The sequence below is a fragment of the Thunnus maccoyii genome, chromosome 11 (genome assembly GCF_910596095.1).
Source record: "Thunnus maccoyii chromosome 11, fThuMac1.1, whole genome shotgun sequence".
Classification (NCBI taxonomy): Eukaryota; Metazoa; Chordata; class Actinopteri; order Scombriformes; family Scombridae; genus Thunnus; species Thunnus maccoyii.
In genome coordinates, this window is record NC_056543.1 from 7,921,408 (window position 1) to 7,941,654 (window position 20,247).

General features: G+C 38.8%; 2 protein-coding genes across 6 annotated transcripts in view; one reads left to right on the forward strand and one right to left on the reverse strand.

Moving 5' to 3' along the window:
* Positions 1-17,061, reverse strand: part of col18a1a (collagen type XVIII alpha 1 chain a) — a 90,294-nt gene extending 73,233 nt beyond the window's left edge. For both annotated transcript variants that reach the window (XM_042425756.1, XM_042425755.1), the window contains exons 1-3: positions 16,885-17,061; positions 11,175-11,324; positions 10,995-11,068 (exon numbers count right to left, since the gene is read on the reverse strand). In XM_042425756.1, the coding sequence (XP_042281690.1) occupies positions 10,995-11,068; positions 11,175-11,185 (85 nt within the window). In that variant the 5' untranslated portion in view covers positions 11,186-11,324; positions 16,885-17,061. The remainder of the gene's footprint in view (positions 1-10,994; positions 11,069-11,174; positions 11,325-16,884) is intronic.
* A 1,464-nt stretch (positions 17,062-18,525) lies between these two features.
* Positions 18,526-20,247, forward strand: part of LOC121906831 (obscurin-like protein 1) — a 40,191-nt gene continuing 38,469 nt past the window's right edge. For all 4 annotated transcript variants that reach the window (XM_042425980.1, XM_042425983.1, XM_042425982.1 and 1 more), the window contains exon 1: positions 18,526-18,740. The gene's annotated coding sequence lies outside the window, so the exon portion shown is untranslated. The remainder of the gene's footprint in view (positions 18,741-20,247) is intronic.

The following is a 20,247-nucleotide window of genomic DNA, read 5'->3' on the forward strand; positions in this document are numbered from 1 at the left end:
AGCAACATTTTAATTGATAAGTATATAGAGAGAAACTACAGTATGTTAAGGCAGCTGTAAGGTGTCTTAATGCAGTCAAGATTAAAAGTTGTAATTTTTGGGCTACTGTCTGTAATTTCAACCTCCTCTAATTTCCCCCTTTTTCATCATTCTCTGTGCTCTCATTTTCTGAACATTTTCTGTCCTACAAACTCTGCTCTCCTGTATTTACAGTATGTTACAGTAGTATTTTTTGACACAATCTAGGTAGATTATACCACAAATAGTCATGAAAACCTTTGAAACTTTGAATTAGAAGGAAACCTTTCCTGTGAGCTTCAAAGATTTTCCACTTGCAAAGATGAAGACTATTATGCCATTTCAACTTCCTTAATTGTCTATTTATTTTGACAGCACATCAGATCCTCACATTCATCATGAATACACACATTATACTTGCCTACACAGGTCTAAGATTTACCAAGCAGCTATAAATGCTGGCAAAGATGCAAATGTATATACAAATCCTCTCAGTGCTCAGCAAATGTCAAGAATGAATTTCCTTCCATTCTTTTTGTTGCTGAATGCACAAGTAAATAACATCCTCCACTGAAGACGTGGGCTTCAAATGGAAAGAATGTGCATGCAGATCTCATTTCTGGGTAGCCAGGTCATGCAGGAGCAGACTGTTCTATCAGTCTGTTGGCCAGTCCCCATCTCTTTGTCCTTTTGCTGGTTCTTTGAACCTGCAAGGCCTCACTAAAGTTTTGAGTTTCAGCTTTGCACACAGCATTTCAAGAACATGTCAATGTAGATCAACACTTTGACAGTAAATCCAACCATGAAAGGGGAGTAAAACACTTCTTTTTTTGTCACAAAGCTTCCTCTTTGCATGGGCGGGAATCATAGGCCCAGACCTTTGACATCTGCAGCAGACGGGTACGAATTCCACAGTGAGGACACTGCTAAAATTAACTAGATAAAAGCAGGGGATGTGGGATGCACCATTCATCTACTCTGCACTGGACAATAACCTATGTAAATGCATTTTAAGTAGACAAATCACTGAGTTGGTTGAATTGGTCCTCAAAGTTGTCACCAGAAGCCCACAGCTGAGGGCCACTAGCCATTCCTCAGTCCTAATCCTTGTTGCTTGGCTACTGAGTACCAATCACATCTAATTCACACAGATAAATAAGAAGCAAAGACTTTGACTTTTCCTTCAGTTGATCCCCTCCAGTCCCCAAAAGGCACAGTCTCATCCTCTAGGAGGGGTGTTGATAGGGGCACAAACTTTTAGCTTACAAGGCACAACACCTTCAAAGTCCCTCAGTGAATAATGCTGGCTAGCTTATACTTCACCTTCAGCTGACACTTTAATCCCCTTTAATGAATGGAGACAATGGCTGGAAGGGAATGACGTTATGCCTCTGCCTATATCAGAGGCCCCAGAGATACAGTAGATGAAGAGAGGTAAGTGGGACAAAGAGGGCTTTCATCGACAAGACAATATCAGGGCCGTCAATTAGTACAGGGCAGATTAGGGTCCAGGGTGCCAGCGTTCATTGTTCTCCGTTTGGGCACTTGAGCACAAAAAGCCCACAGGTCATGCTCTTCCTCTGTTTCAGCTTAAACCAGGCAAAGGCATGTTATAATCCACGTGATGGGGCTTTGGTGAGCTGGTGCACCAACCTGATCTTGAACAAGTGAACTTAGTGAACCAGCTGAAAAATGATTTGGCCCCCATATCGGAGATGTATGACTTGTAAATTGAATTGAGCATGGTATTTCAAAAATATAACAGCTATGATACCCAACACAAGAGCTGAAATCATACCTGCATCAATATTATGTCACTTGGCCAAAGTAAACTTGGACAGTGCTCTGTCAACTCTTGAGACCAGCAAGAGGAAACCTTTAGTTTCAGGGCAGAATGCAGGCACACAGACTGACAGATAAAGATCAGAATAAAAACTGAGGTTAGAGAATTTATTCTCAAATACAGCACCTCCCTCTGATCTGATCTGATCTGTGTATGGTATGCTCAGCCAAAAATCAACACTTCTTCTCACCCTAAGGCATTCATAGAGCAGCGACCTTAAAATGCTCTCAGTTTCACAGTGAGAAGGAGAAGAACAGAGGAAACAAGCGGCCAACAGAAAACAAGCACTGCCAAAGCCCAAGATGCACATCTGCCTGTTTTTTGAAAATATTATCATCATAAAGATGATTTTTGGCATCCTTACTTGGAAAGATGATAGTATAATGGTAGATAGGAAACAAAGAAAGAGGGGGTTATGACATGCAATAAAAGCCCCTGGCCACAATTGAACCGTGGACGTTGCGGTTATATGGTATGTGCCTTAACCATTTGGCTAACAGGGCGCAACATGTGCATGTTTAAGGGCCTTCGCTCACCAAGCCAATAGTTGGTTACCAAGTACAGTACACACACCAGGCGAGTGTGGCTACAAATAAAAACTCATTATTAGTTATTTCCTCTTACACAGGCACGTGTGCAAGTGTGATTTTTACTAAGGACATGAGTGGAAATGAGGAATGTGAGGTAATGTGAGGTAACGTGATGCAACGTGAGGAAACATGAGGTGTCATGAAGCAGCATGAGGCGACATGAGGCAAGATGAGGCAATGCAGAGATCTGTTTTTGTCGGCATTTGCTCTATGAAGTCGGCTTAGTTTGTGCAAGAGCTGGGTGATATGAACCAAAAATAACTTTTTTAAACTCTCTCATGATATACTGTACATATGAGTAGATCTTATGCATTTTCTCTGAAACTGCTCAGATTTTATATTATTTTAGAATCAAAATACACATTTTGAGTCAACATAACTGCACAAATTGACAACGAATGAAATAAAATTTATTTGAAAAAACTTGTAATTACTGCAGCAAAGACTGCAAGTCAGTATAAGAGCAAAATGACAAAAAAAAAAGGTATTGCACAGGGTTTAATCCTAATAAGTAAATGTGACAGAGTGATGTTGGTTGGCTGATGCAGACAGCGAACCAAGAAGCCAAACATTCCTGGATGGACTTTTCCCCCTAAATTAAATGCTTATTCGCAGGCTGTGTAGTGCTCCCGTCGAGCTCATAATTAAAATTGTAACTTATAGCTTAGATAGAACATACTACATCAAAATGTGCCAGTGTGAGAGGAAATCAGTCTACTATAAAACATTGCAAACTGACATCTTTAATAACAGATTAATTTGAAATTTTGCAGGAACTTTTTTTTACCTTCTGTTCTACTTTTAATTGGGGAGGACAAAGTCAAGACAGGAAACTGAAAGTTACAAAAACTTAACACAGCTAAGTCTATTACCAAGCCCTAATAACAAGGTTATAAACTGGAGTTGTGAAACCAAAGGGTTCTGTTGAACATGACACTAACTGAGTTTCATGGGATGTTTCAGCCAGTCAAATGGCCAGTGAGGAAGGGAATTTGACTGCAGAGCTTCCAGCCCGCCTCCATTCTCTGATAATGCCACTGTCTCAGCAGACGAATGGCCCTGCAAATCTTTCACTGGACCTCTAAATATTTAACGTCCCCATGGTTGGCCCATGTTCCTCCTCTCTAAAGCTCTCAATGGATGGCACTGTGCCACCTGGCTCATAACAACCATGGAGTGAATAGAGGGCACCCTTTATTGTCTGCAAGCTCATGATTCACACAACAATTAGCAGCTTCCAAGTTATGAGCAACCAAGGCATTCACTTTGTAAGAATCCAGGCTCAGCACATGACCTGACAAGAGCCTTGTGTCTCCCTATACTGTCGAGCAATAACGTAGACACAAAAGGGGATAAAGGGATGTCTTCACTAAGATTCTCTGCAAAACATGGAAGTTGGTGTTAAGAGTCGCCCAACTTCAAAACAAATAAACACATTTATAAGGCTGACTGAGCGACAACCAAAACCTTTGTTTTCTGTCTTTGTTTCTTTCTATACATCATTTTATCTTTAAATATCAAATCTAATAAAGTCCGCTACCCACTGATTACATCCAGTACCAAGTGCACCTGGAAAATCCACCTCTCAGTTTCTGACAGGTACAGTGAAGGCAACAGGGCATGTCATTGAATCCCATACCTCACCAAAAGTCCTTCTTCCAGCAAGACCATACCAAAGTGGAAGATCGAGGTACAGGACTCAGCAAATCCCTCTTTTGTCACAGGAGCTCTAGGCTTGATGGTAATCTCCCCATCCCATGGGATTCTCCTCAGTTCACACCCCCATGGTGTGAGATTTGTGAGGGGGTAAAGAGAGAAGTGCCTACAGACATGGCAGCTCTTGAAGGGTGGGTGAATGAGTGGAATTCAAGGATGCCTTGAAAAGCAGCCTGCACATCATGAGAGTCAATGAGAAGATAAGAAGACGTGGAGAGCAAAAAGAGGGATATAACAGCAAGTGAAGTTCGAAATGCACAATGGCATTCCCGAAAGGGGCCTCATGAAATCCTGAATGGTCTATTCATTCATTAAAAAAAAAAAAAAAGCATTGGGTGCTAGCTGGTGGTTGTACTGACCAGTGTTCACATCTGACATTTAAAATATGTTTTGCAAATTACCTTCAAAAGATATCATAACTGTAGACATGAAGCAGTCTTGGTCACTCTGAATCCTTCCTTATTCATGGAGAGTGAAAAGCTGATGGTATAGATTTCTTTGAACAAGAAAATGTAAATGGGTGGAGGGGGGGGGGGGGTCTCCAGTTTCATGCCTCTCTGTGTTCTTCAGGCTGACAGTGAGGACAAGTGAACACTCCCTAAAGCTGGAGACAGGGACAAAGTGCCAGGTAGATAGATCCAGTTTCCTTTGCTACAGCCAAATACGGCTTTGTGGTGGAAAAATCTGCACCTGGTGGCCATGGAAACCAGTGCTCACCCAGGCAAAAGCCTACACTGCTGACAAACTGACCACACAGAGTAGAAGCGAGCCTCGCTTGAAAAGTAATGGTTCTAAAGCTTCTATAAGCCTTTTTGCTAAGGTGGTCTGGGTGGTCGACAGGTCTATAACAACATTACCTTTTTTACATTATAGTACACTACTGCAGCTATTGCTGTGTTCACCCATGACAGATTTCATTGTGGGATTTTGTTTTTTGCCGCTTGAAGAAGCTTGGTAGCTTGCTTCAACATGCTGTAGTCTATTAGTGCTCCTGCAGCAAAGTTAATGGAATCAAAATCCACATTAAGTACGTAACTCCTTTTGTTATGATGCCACAGAGTATGTCTGGCATGTATAATGCAATCACAACTAATTACATCTAAATGTCAACAAATGTTTTCCTGAAGCAAATACATGTCAAAATTATCCTTAAATATGCATAACCATGGTTACAGAGATGGACAAGGCACAGTTTTATTTTTCAAAGAGCTGGTAATATATCTTTACATCTTGCTTGATGTTCAGATCTTTAAAACAAAACCTGCATATACTGTAGAGTCCTGTTATTTGCAGAGCAAGGCTTCACAAGGCTTCCACTACCTGTTATATGGATTACGGCTGGGAAAGACAAGCGAATAAGTGAGGGTTTGACCACAAACAGGAAAGAGGTGCTGAGAGGTAAGAGGGCACTCAGTGTACCATTAGTCCTGGAGATAGTTGGGTGTACAGAGCAAGCGGCCCTACAAATCCTCTTCTCTTGGAACACAAGCAGTAATTATGGTATCCCTCTGTATTTTGCCGCTGTCAACCTGGCATTTTGACATCAGGGACAGCATGAGAGAGCAGCCAAGCGCACCTGAAATGCTGAGAGGTGGGAGCACATAAAAATACAAATAACAGCTGTCAGCAACATTCAAGAGGACACTCGGCCCCGAAAAGCATGATGATAGGGGGTCGCAAATACAGAACAAATACTAGAAAGAGCCGTGCAAATCCACTTCTTATACATATAGCAACAAAACTGTATCATCTACATAATCGATGTCAGGTTTACATATGTGACAATATTAGATTAATGTCATGTCAGTTTGTTGCTCTAAAATAATTGCACAATGCCATTTTCCTGTAAAAACGGATCCATACAGTCAACTAGCATTCAGTTAGTTTCTGATATAAACACATACAAAGTTCAAAAGACACATTATTGTGTATATGAACCAACCAATGGACACACCAGCCTCAGAAAACATGATTTCTTATTACCAGGTCAGGTGGTAACAACAAAAAGGCATAATAAGCCTTTTCAATTCATTCATATTATGCATCCATCTAATTCATGCACTTTAAATAAATACAGCAAGCAGAAGCTTGCTTTACTATGATACACCTGCCGTCAGCCCTTGATGTTTTCCTTGCATATGATCAAGTGTCTGCCAGGGAAAAGTTACCCCAGGACCACTTCCTCCCTCTCTAACCACATAACTAAACAACCATGAACTCGAGATATTGTATATCTTACTGTAAGTGGCACCCAAATGCAAAGGAAACAGGCAGCAGGTTTAAGTTTCATCATATATCATATCCTACTTTTATACGTGGGTCAAACCTGACAAGTCTAGGTACGTTTAAATGGGTTGTGCATGAGATTGCCAGAGCATTTTTGGTGTGTCTTTGTGGTCTGATTGTCATAAAATGATATGAAATAGTTAAAAAGTTTATACTAAAATTCTTAGGTTGCCTAAATGCACCATAATCTTAGGAAAGGCACAGCATTTAACTGGCAGACAGAATTTGTGAATTATAGTATCTAAAACAGAGAACAGAGCGACAACAACATTTACCTACAGACCCAGTCAAAGGTTTGGACACACCTTCACATTCACTTGTATGAGACAGTATGTCCAAACTTATGAGTAGCACTGTACATTTTTCCACTGTGTACATACACCCTAATTCAAACAGTGTGCCTGGGGACGCAGGGGTGACTCTGAAATTGGGCCATGTTTTTCAATCTCCAGCACATATACAACTCCTCAGATTCATTACAGGATCCAGATGGGCTGAATTAAGTAATCAAAGCAGGATGTGACCACCGTGGTTTTCTTACAAAAACACATCCACATAAAAGTAAACTACACCTAATCTAAATTTCCTTTTCAGTCTCCTTTGTATGTGTGTTTCTCTTAGAGACACTTTACTGGTCTGGTGTTTGACAGCTGTGCTGTGTTAGAATGTGGTCCTGTTTTGCTGTGTGGGTTTTAAGAGACAGACAGGTCCCTTTGAAGGAAAACAATCTTTATAAAACAGTGTATCTCAACTGTTGTGCAAAGCATTAAAGGATTTTGTAAAGGCAAGTTCAGTCCATTACCGAAGAATCTGCAACTTCAGTAGTTAACATATATCTGACTTGTATATCTTAGTGAGTGACAGACAAAAACAGTGGTCACAGTGGCGCAAGCAAGAGCATAAACGTATAAAGGAAGTGTCAGTCCTTTGCATCAAGTTTTTGAAAATGGGAGGTCCACAAAGGGAGGTCCAGACATCCACTTGACATTTTGAATGACCCCCACCCACAACTACTAACACACATTGAGCACACTGAAAGTTACAAGCCAAGCTCCACATTCAATGACATAAAACATCTACCTAGCAGAGGTTTAATGACCTTTTAAATGCTGTTGGCTGACACAACATAATAAAACAAACTAGATGGAATTTCTAAGCCTTGATATGAGGCACCTCCAGAGTTGTCGATCATGAATAAGTGGATTTACTGACTAGAAAATCCAGGGATTAGACATCACAAGGTTCACTGAGTCAACAGAATCTGTGCACAGTCGGTCCATTTATTTCATTTGTGAGTTACAATGATCCTAACAGAGGCACCAATCTGAAAGCTGTTAACCACAGAAAAAACTGTCTTTAGTCTCAAAGGGGAAGATGAGTTAGTGGACATACTGTAAGGTCTTGAGTGTAAGACACTTGTGTCTTTTTAGGCATTCAGGGTTTTTCCAAGTCCCCTCCTTAAAATACATACGATAAGTACAGGTTCTCAAATGAGAACCTGTGTTTCTAGGATTTTTTAAAACAATAATACAAAGTGCAGAATCACATCTATTTTAGGAATTATTCTATCTGTCGTGAATAAAACATTTGATGATTTTTTTTTCATTTTATACACTTATATCAATAATACACAGAGCTGTCAGTGCATATTCAAAGACAGTCTCCCATTGGTGTGATATTTAGCATTAATTACCAATAATAAAAGAAAATATTTTTTTGAAAATCTACTTAAATGAAAGAGTTTTTATGCATGTACAGTTTGTAGTGTACTTTTGATTGCCCTATACAGACATCATGGTATTTGAATAGATTTTAGAGTTCACACAATATCTTGAATTAGCTTTGTGGTTATTAAATACAGTGTATCATGTTTAATTGAAATACTGGTATTCAGTGGCTACCACCTGAGCTAATACTGAAAAATAATAAGTCACAGGTGGGGCTTCCTGTTGGCACAGTGGGCCAAAGCACATAATGTACATATAATCACAGTGTGCCAAGAACGTTCTCTTCCCCCTGTCATCCCCCTCTGTCCCCGAATTTCCTTTCATCTCTCTGCTATCTAACAAACACTGCAAATAACTGATTCTTTGTACTACAATGCTGAACTTTCAGATACTTTAATATCATTACAGATATCACTAAACCAAGAGTAAACATCATTTCTAATAAATTATGAAAGTTCCACACTTTACCCAAGTAAAGTGTCTTTGCTGACTGCAATTTTCTGGTCACTACTGTTAAATCTTTAAAAATTAGTTTACATAAGTGCATCTAAAAGACTAAATCTAGCAGTAATATCAAAAACAAAACTGGAAATTTGTCAAAAATTACAATAATTCCATAACTTTAACTTTATGATTTGTTAATGACTGCTTAGCCAGTAGCCATGAAGAGGAAACTACAAAAAAACAGAAAAGTTCAAACCCCTATTTCAGGGACACATCTGAGGTATGGAAGCAGATGTCTTCCTGCAAATGCTGCAACTATACATGACGCGTCAACAGATGCTCTGCTCTGAGCCTATCATTCCATCATATATTATTATCACATGAGTATCACCAACCGGGGCTTCAGAAGAGCAGATGGGAGTCGCAGGATCGCTTTAAATAGAAGCAGTGTCTCTCAAAAACCTTTCAACTAATCTTAGTCAACATCTATTCCACATGTACAAAAATATTCCAATCAAATACATTAATATAGAGATTAAATCACATTTGTTATCCATTCCCAGCACATTGGAGGCCTCTTTCAAACTTTTCACTCAAATGTTTCAAATAGCTCTCCTGTCCTAGCCATCATGTCCCTGCTCTGAAAAGGAGGAAACCCCAAGCCAGCTGTGATTTTTAATGTGGCATCTAATTCAGCCATTAAATGGCACGGCAGGGTGTCCCCTTACAGCCGTTCCCCTCCCCCTTCCCCCTGTCCTGCTCCCTTCAGGCAAAACCATGCTGGGTGCATGTCAAAGATCACATGACAATAGGGATTCCTGACCCAGCCAGGGACTGGGAATGAATCAGACCTAATTCAACCATGTCGTAGGCAGCCAAAGGCATTGCGCTTGAGCCAGAATGGCAGGCCTTTTCAACCTGGACACACACAGACAGCACGGCATTCCTGTGAATGTGTCATGTTGTTTACTTTAGTTACTTTATCTATGACTTACACTTTTCAATGTTTAATATCTGTTTGATCTACACTGAGTGACTCAAGGAGTATGATCAAGCATGCTGATACAAAAGAGAACAAAAAAAGAGTCAGACCAACAGAAGGCAGATGAATGGCAAAATGCAAACAGTGTTTAATCAAATCCAGTATATAGTACCAGATGGGATGGATTATTTACAAAAGACAAAATGAGTACTAAATCAATTTGGTTTTCATTACTGAGATTGAGAAAAGATTTATGTTTACTATCTGAACTACACAGATGTTGAAAATCCCACCCACCAAATAGTCAATGAGTTCAAACTCACCAGGAATTACTTTTAAGATCCATGACTAAGTTTGTTTCTTCCCTGCAAAGTCCCCAAAACACTGTGTCACAGTCAATCAAATATTAATCAACATCCTCTCAGTTTCCTCTCCCTATCATCTGACAGCTACACAGTTCTCCAGAAGAACGTTTACTAAATTAAATGTTGGACATTAGTGAGGTTCAGGATAAATTATTCAGCAACAGAAGAGAATTCTTTCATTCAGCGGCTCATATAGCCTTTTAACACCGTTACCACCGTGTGTAAAAGAAATGGTCAACTGTCATCTCCTCTTGTCTTAACATTATAACAGCTGTAAAGATACAAGAATTCTGCTGGTGTCTATTCTGCTCACACAGGGTGGGAACAAAAAAAAAAAGAGCCTGAGATGCAGCCACTACAGGCCACAGATACAAGGCAAGACACAGGACAAAGAAAGAATGTAGGTTTCTGAACAGTGTAGACTTTGAACTCGAGAAAACCGGTTAACAGTCCCAAGCAACTCCGACCTTCTAAGAATGGACACACTGCTGCTTTTTATCATCGAATCAAAACAATGTGTCATTGCAAGCATGCTTGGCAGTTAGACACATGAAATGTTGCTGTACAGTCTTCTTAAAAGAGCACAGAACAAGCAGTAGACTAATGCCTCCCAAGCCAAAGAAAAAAACATCATCATTAACATCATAATGATGCAAAACTATTGCATTCCTGCAGTTTAGTGCTGTTAAACAGCCTGGTAATTATTGTGTAAATTAAGGGACACATACAGTAGCTGAATCATACAAAAGCTTAAACTACAAGTCAACTTGGTCACCTGTAACCATTCTACTATTGCCCCAGTTTGGTGCACAATGAGCTGATCCTGCAGCAGCAGAAACAGGATCTCTGAACAAAAAGTGAGTGGATTACATGAGTACAAGAGTTACAGTATCAACCGGCTCCTAACAACGCACAAGACACTTTCACAAGCTAGAAAACGCTAAAAATGTTGCAAACGTGACTAAACTAAAATTGTATGCATGCCATCAAAGCCATTCATTTTTTTGAAATACATGCTCTTACCTGGCCATTGCGATGCAGCTGGGCTGACGAGAATAAAGACGCAGCATAGAAAGCGCTCCAGCCATGAGGAACACCTGCAGAGGCAGCAAGTAATCACACATTCACAACTTTATCGTTTTACTAAAAAGCTGCAAAACTTTAAAGAAAAATGCGGAAAAAAAAGCTTTTTTAAAAAAGTACCTCATCTTCATCTCTTCTTTCACTGGTATCGAGCGGGAAAGCTACATGGACTATTGAGGGGAGATGGGGTGTAAAAAGTGTTCTCTGCTTGCTTGGTCCAGCGCTGCTGCTGCGCGCTGCTCGAACAGCTGATGGGGACGCAGCGCTTTGCTGGAGACAGAGCAGTGTGGAGAGTGAGAGAAGTGACCTGCAGGAGTTCACATCAGGATTCCGCCAGGTCCTAAAAGGGAACACGTTCCCAGGCAGGGAATTTAATGTCTGCCCTTTTCCCCCTTTGTTTGATGGTTTTACTGCTTTTAAATTTGTAGTTTTTTTCTGTCATTGTAACACGATGATATTGTGGATTTTTTTTTTCTAATTAGTGTGAACTTCAAAGCTGTATTTATTCTTCTGTGCATACTTTCAGCTACAGACACCATTCAAATATCAAAATGTTCAGCTCTTTAAGGACATTTATGCTATTACTTTTCTTCTTTCTAGCACATTCCAGTGATTTTATATGTATATATTTTAAATATTAAAATTCATAATAGATAGTCTATGGGAGGAATGTTTTAAAGTTGATATCTCAAAAATTAAACATGCTTAACTATTCATACTTCATGGACAGGTGTCCTATGTGCAAATGCTTAACATATTGAAAAATGGTACCAATAGCGCCACCATGTGGTCAGTTATTACGTGTTTTATGTTCTGGCTAATAACTCATGGACCCTGAGGCCCATCAAAACAATATTTGCACAGTGTGCTCCTTGGATGAAGCCGATTTGTCCGATATAGGCCACGCCCATTTGCGCCTGAAAAAAATTCTGCCATTTTGGAATTTTTGCTAAACACATTTTTTTTTTGTTTCTGTTAGCACATATTTCATCTAATCTTCACCAAACTTGGTACATACCATATTTAGATCACCCTGAATAAAACTTATCAGTTCGTTTTTGGGTATCACTTACTGTTTGTCTGTAATTTGTACCAAAATTTTGAAGGTGTGGCCTGATACACTTAATGGGCCATAACTCTTCAATACTAAATTTGATTGCAACCAAATTTGGGAATGTTGTACATACAGCCACACTGCACAAGTGTGTAACATTTGAAAATTATACCCATAGTGGGCACTACTGTAATATTATAACATGTTATTTCTACTATTCTGTCACCTTTAATAAATTGAAACTTGGTACACAAGTTCTCCATGAGACTGTGCACAGCATATTAGCATGGCAACAATAGCCCCACCTTGTGGCCATTAGTGAAACACCACCATACTACTTATTAACTGCCATATCTCTTAAATGTAATTCCATGTAACCTTCCATGGTAACCAAATTCAGCAAATTTGTATAGATGGGGATGCTGAACAAGTCTGTAACATTTTCAGCAAAGGTTTATTTCAGCTGTCAGCATTCACACACATGTTCCACAGGAAATGCGTTTTCTAGTTTTTTCCCTTGTTCTCACATTTCAACAATGATGAGTGAACTGATGACATAAATAGGCTACAGCTTGTTTCTCTTGTGACACGTATGCCCCTCACTTGACATTAGCCGGAGTGGATGTGAATAGGCGAAAAACTACAACGTGAGCTATGTAAACTGAAGTTTTCCACCGGAAAATCTTCTGTCATTCATGCACAGTTTACACTGTCACTACCTTCTCGAGCTGTAGTGGGTTTACAAGAACAGACTTGACAAGATAATGACCACATGTAGTTTCAGTGAAGGCTTATTTACTTTGGTTTATGTTGCTTAGAGGTAAAAGAAAGGTGAGACCTACCTGAGGAAGACTTGTCTTTGTCTCTTTTTTTTGTCAATGTAAAAAGAATTATAATTTTATTTCTTGAAAAAAAAAATACTGAGTGAGTCAGTCTATCCAGAGTTGAGACTGTGAGATCATAGCCAACTATATAGGATTAAAATGCAACATCAATTCAAAATGAGACCTACAACGTCATAGTTCTGAAGTCCATTGCACAGAATTTAGGTTTAAGTTAAGTTTAAGTTATTTTTATCTGTTAACCCATAATGCTAAATATTACAGTATATGACAAATGATATGAATATGTGCAAAAGAACACAGTGGAGTTGCATGCAGTGAGGATCTAGTGGAAAATACAACCTCCAAGAGTGAATTTCTCTTCCCCTGTCCCTTACTGATGAAAAACTAAAATGATCTACTGAATTAATAAGTCATTCAAATGTAACCAAGTGATGGCATGTTGCACTTACACAAGATGGCCACCAGAGGATGAAGTTGGTGTTCTTTTCAACGTCTGCAGAGGAAACATTTTATTCTGGTCCTGTAGCATTCATTAGTGCCCTGCTGTAGGTCCGCAGTGCACACACTTGTTGATTTTAATATGTGATATCCTTTCTTTCTTGTTTTTATTTCTTTCCTTTCATTGCCAAAAACAAGACAGAGGACTTTATTCATTTATTGATGTGTATTCAAGGTATAGAGATACTTTTTTTTTTTCATTTTGCTTTTTCCCTCTTTCTTTCTTACACTTATAGCAAAGTTAATCACTCCACATTTTATTGTTCAATTTTATTGTATCAATGCAGCAGTTCAAGCCAGAAATATAGATATGTGCAGATGCACATTCTGACTTTTTCCATTTTGCTTCAACAGTTTTACAAAATGTGAACTCATGAATTTAGTGGCACTTCCTTTACATAAGCCTATATGCAGAGTTTGTTATCAGAGGAAAAGGCATTGGGTTCAGTGCTGTAGCACAATGTAGTAGTCTCTGCTGTATTAGTCGCTGTATCTGTAGGCCTCTGGGCTACTGTCTGAACATGTCCACAGCTCTGTGAATGTCTGCTTTGCTCACATTCCAATGTCAGGGAAAAGAAAGACAAAATTGTCTTAAATGCTATGTTGCAGTATAACCTTACAGGGAGCAGGGCAGGACTCTCTCCACCAATATATATATATATGTATAGCATACTGTAGTTCTAGCAACTAAAGAACAGCTGCTACATCACAGGGACTCATTTATTTGTAAATTACCTGTTGTTTGTTTTGAACAGAATTATTATTTTAGATGTTCAAAATGCTTTCTCAAATTCTCATATTATCTCAACTCAGTTTGGAGCAGCAGCAGCCGCCCAAGTAGTAGCCTATCAATTGAAAAAAAAAAAAAAAACACTTGACATCCTAAACAGTCGACATGGCAGGTTTTATAACTTTGAGTTTAACTTCAAAATAAGTTAGTTAAGAATAGAAGTGTGATGGCGGTTGCAGTTTAAGTAATTTAATTGCATGTTTTACCACATGTAAAGTTAAGCGCCAAGATTTTATGGTGCTTCTATCCTTGAAGTGTTTATTTTGGCTTTCAATCTTACCTCATCCATTTGGCAGATTGTCAAATGCATGATTTAAATAGTTAGGTGCCACACAGTTTTAAGTGTTGCCCATCAAAGAAAATTCCCAGACTCTTCAGTTGTCCAAGAACACATTCAGCATTTAACAACATTTAAGGTTATGTTTCCCCAGAGGATGATTAATTCACAGCAACATTTCAGTCCTGCTGCTTTCCATCAGGCTTAATTTTGTACAGTATATATACAAAGTCACATCTCATGTGTGTGGTTGCTACTCAGTAGTCAATAGGTAAAACATCCTTGACACAATTATTATTCCTTCTATTTCAGGTCACCCACCTCAGTAGACTGTACTAATGCCTGACGGCCAAAATTAACTAGTTGTATTTTGTTGAGGAAACAGTTTTTGTAACCAAGTAGTTGGTCTGCTGGTCATTGTTCAGATTTAAAAGTTTCACACTGTTTTCTCAACTAATCATTTACTGGTCTTGTTATATTAGGTGGCAGCTTGACCCAAGTTTGTTTCCCATCATGCAAATAATTTCAAACCCAGCTTTTTTTTTCTAATTTATTAATTAAAAACAATTTAAATGTAAATATTATGTCAGGATAAGCCCCCTGAGATGTATCATCTTGTTTTCAAGGGGCCCACAAGAACAACTATGATACAAAACACAATTAACGAAATGGAGTTAAAGAAAGTCAAAAGTGTTTCTACTCTTGACAGTTTTACTTTAAATGACTTTTTAGAGAAAGCACTTTAGAGGACTTTAGCTAAAAGAACTACAGATCAATAAAGATTCCTGATTAGACTGATAGTGTCTGAAGTTGACAAAACTGTTTTCTGTCCTGAGTAAACAGGTTTGGGATACAGGAGAGATCTAATACTATTTGCAAAAAGTAATTTATTTGGAATTTCTTTTAGCTTATTTATAGGAGAGCAACATTAGGAAATATCAATATCAGCCAAGTATGAAAACATACTTGCTTTTCTTGATTAACTCTTTTGTAGTAGCTCATGATAGCCAAAGTGTATTTACCCTTATACTTGGGTCTAATACACCAGAAAAACAATACATAATACATTCAGTTGAGAGCGTGTGAGTTCATATATTATAACCCTTTAAGTTTTTACTTGGTTGTAGGCACAAAGCATTTCATATCCAGCTAAAGGGGTCTGAGTTATATCAGATTACTTCCAACAGCTGAAATCATGGAGGAGGGAGTGTGGAGCCACTAAACAGCTGAAGGGACACTGCAGCCCACGCTGAGGCCACGTCTCACAATCACACAACAGCCTCACACACAGGCCCACGTGCTAGCCAGTCCCCTCGTAACCACAAGGTATCAAATACTACATACAAATACTACAAGAAAAAAGTCCAATAGCATAATCTGTTTTGAGTTTTTGTTGTAATCTAGTTTCACTGACCTATAAAGAAACGTATTGGCTGAATTAACTGAGTTGTTGGATAATTTTAGATCGCAAGTTAGAGAAAAGGTCAAGAGGATATGATGTTATGAGGGCTAGAATGTCTAATACCAACAGGGAGACAATATAATAGAGTACTTATCTTCAAAATACCCACACAGGACAGAAATGATTCAAACGGGGAGCTATTTCCATTTTCTCTGAAGAATTTGGTTAGGGTTTTTTTCTTTGCCACTGAATGATGCCACTATGTACTTATAACACAAGAATGCACGTAACAGTTATAGAAGAGTGTTTTCCAAACTGTTCTAGTAACTCATCATTACCTACTATATAGTCCTCGACTGAGTTATTCAGGAACTACTTATTAACAATTAATCAGTTATCAGGTAGTTACAGATTCAGTTGAATTCAATTGTAACAATCATTCAGTGCACTAAGGTTTAGTCCCATTCATAACAACATCTCTAGAGCAGTTACAGTCTACAGCAACAGTCTAATTAAAACTGTAATTAACTTGTGTCTAATTATATCACATTTTGTATTACTTTGGTTTGCTGATAAATGATAAACTTGGATATCAACTCACAGCTGTCCTGGTTTAGAATGCTGGAAAAAATAGATAAAATATTTGTGCTCAAAATACTTTTGTGGGTGGATGACACTGATCGGCTGGATACTAACAGGTGAGATGATGTAATGTACACTTTCTGCTTTGTGGAAGCATTTCAGGTTCCAGTACCTAGCATGAACTTGTAAGTAGATGCACACATCCACCAGGTAAAATTTGGTAAGTGAACAGGGCATCGACCACAACACAGCTGTGTCACAGCTGGTGCAAGAAGGGCAACAGGGATACAGGGGAAGGACCCACATGCAGACATCTGAGGCAGAGCTCCATGCAGTTCAATGATTTAATGCACAAAATGGATTTTATACACAAAAGGCTTACGGGATGGTGAGGCAGGCAAGGGTCAAAACCAGAGAAGGTAGTCCAAACAGACAAACTAATCCGACAAGGAGCAGGCAAGAATCAAAAGTCCAATAAACAGGCAAGGTCCAAAACAGGCAGGTAATAGGTCCTCAGGTACAACAGATGAACAGAACACAGATAGAGAGACTAGAGAGCAAGACATGAAGCACATGGCAATGAAAGTGGACTGGTATAAGTAGTGAGTGGCTGATGAGGGAATGAATTGCAGGTGAGTAGTGGGCAGAGTAGGCCAGGTAACTGCAAGACTGATGAGAAGTGGGAACAGGTGTGTAGATGGGAAAAGAAGGGCCGAGGGCATCTGGTGGACAGCTTGAGGATGGCAGGTCTGGGGAGTTGGAGGAAAGTGCATGGCCTAGGAGAAGTGAGCAGGGGCTGGAGACAGAGACAGAGAGCGATGCAGTATTTTTCCTCATTCTGATTAAGCACATTTGGTGTTACAATGAGGTACCCTCCATAACACGTTTATACGTTCACATAGTTTGGTGAGCCTCAGCCTGTAGGCAGCTTCATTCACAGCTGAAGGGTAGTACAGGGGGAAACCCTAGAGGACTGAATGGACTCATCAGGATTTGTTGACTAAATGTCAATGCAAGGAGATGCAGAAATGACTGGCTTAAGTCTAGAGTGTAGTGGGGTCCCTGTGTGGAAAACTGAATACTAATCTTTACAACAACGAATTTATCGTATATTTCTACTGTTTCTGCAAAACTGTTTTTCCAGGCATTGTAGCAACACTGCCTATTGGCTGTTTTTCAATTTATTTATTTCAACCGATGTTACTGGTACTGCAGTCCATTGAGGGACAAATAGGTGAAAAGGTACCCACATAAATGGGAAAAATCATGTTCTAAAAGTTAATATATTATGTTTTGTATTATATATTTAGTATTATGTTGTTGATCATTTCCACAGTTTTACTTCAGTCTGTTTCTGCTTGCAAACACTTTCCCCCTTTTGTAAGTCCATTGGAATTAGTAAATTATCAGAGGTTTTAGTATTTAAATAAGGTGAATATGGACCTTTCAAGGTTCACAGTACTTAAGAACATAATTAAAGTCTATTTTATTTCTATTCCTCTTTGTTCTTAGTTATTTTGTATATGTTTCTGTATTCATACCTTGAACTTTATGAGACATGGTTTACTAATCCACAATTCATGTTACAAATCACACTTTTTTTCTTGCTACAGGCACAAATATGTAACAGTCTATAGTGAAAAGACAGTAGACTGTATATGTTGAGTAATTTGTGAATAAAACAAATGTGGGTGATTTATTGAAAATGAGCTTTAATATACATAGAGACCAGAAGCTTGCTCTTCTCCTTAGATTTTTATTGCAAAGCCTCAAGTAAGCTAAGCAGTCTGCCCTGCACTGGTCACCTCAACTATCTTTAGCCCCTGCTGGCAAGTGAATGGAAGTGCCTGACTTATGTTCACTGCTGTCATCGAGGCTGCCAGTATTTTTAGGGGACAGCAGCAGCTGCAAAAGCATTTAATGGTATTCCACGAACAATGACACTTGGGGTGTCTATGGCCTGAACGACACAGAGATTGGGGGACCACTCTGAAGTTGTTAAACTGGAGGCTGGTGTGGATACTGAAGTTCTGTTTTCTATCCCTTCTGCCAAGCAAACATCTACAAAGATGTACTGGAGTAGAACTTGGAACCTTTGAGGAGAGCATGTGTCTGAATCTGAAGTCAACTTGGGACATTACTCAGCCTTCAGGAGACGAGCGGCATTGCTTCTTAACTCGAAGAGAGATTGCAAGTGCGGAATGTATGTCGACGGTCGTTCCTGGCGACTGAAGCGAGGTAGGTCATGTGAGGGGTACACAGCACTGCTTCACAAGGGGCAGAGGTCATTCCAATTAAATCAGACAAGTAAACACAGGGGTTAATCTCTTCTCTTTAAACCTCCGGGGGGAATACTGAAGACACTTTCAATGCAATGTCCAGACCGTGTTAATAAAAAATCTTGCAATGTGAAAAGGTGTTTTTATGCAACTTATAAAATTAATCTAAACTCCTCCTGTTATATCAGATAACATATTTAACAGGTATACCAAAAATACAAAATCATCAAGTTTCAGTTATTCTCTTTTCTGCTGCACAGTCACAACTGTACGGGATTTGTTTCAGTTTATGCATTTAAAACTTGCAGTAAAACAGCGATTATGAACACAATAGTTGAGGTGCTATAAAAATTTATACATATATTATATAAATATCTAAATCAAGATCACCCACAGCGTTTCGGGTTAGCTGGAAAAATATATTCAAAAAGAAGTGGTTTTTTTTTTTAGGGTAATGCATCTCATATCCAGTTTGACAATACTTTGAAGGGTATTTTATACAATACAAGTATTGTTCAGTTTTCCAGTATTTAACCACTAGTTGGGTTTTTTATGTTTGAATAATTTATGCTAAGTATTATTAATATATTATTATTACTATACTATTTTGTTCCATGCAATCCAAGAGCACAAAGTTACATCACTCTGGGACCTCTCTCGAAACGTAACTCTACTGATAAATGTCCTCTGTGAAATACACAAACATTTCAGGCAAAGGATGAGACTACACAAATGGTCAAAATAGGCGCATAATTTTCAATTGGGGGAGAATTACAAACTTAAGTATAAACAACATTTCAAAGAGGAGGATTTCCTTACCAATATTTATGAAGAAATATGACAGGAAAATAATTTTAACATTGACATTTAAAAAAAGAATTCTCTAGCAGCGCTGCCAACAAAGGGTGTGATGGAGGCTCGGTATATATTGACTGCAAGGTCTCTTTGGTGGGCAGGCTGTGAGTTCGGCCGGTGTTTGTGTGAGCATGCGGGTTTCAGCGCCTTCTTTGTGATACCTGACACACACTCCCCCGCAGGTCTTTATTTAGGGTATACTATATTAAGCACTTTCCCATTGAAATACAGCACCAGCTGTACTGGCTGTGTGTTGTGGCTGCTGTTGCAATAGGACTAGGCTGTTCCCCCACTCACTGATAGCCTGTGTTTTTCTCTCATGCAGACAGATCTAATTCAATTAACTCTAATATTCACACCATCCGTTAGAGCTGAAACACATGCATGTAAAGGGAGCGGACGTTGATTGTTTGAATGATAGAAGTTTTAGTTTCCATTCCACTATAATGGTTTATTTCCTTATTACAGGAAGACTTTACATTTAATTTTATAATAGATAGTCATTTCATACGTTTGAATGATTTGGGTAAACTGTAAGATAATAATAAGAAGACTTTTTGCAACTACAATTTAACTATATTCATGTTCCAATAATATCTCTAACACACTTG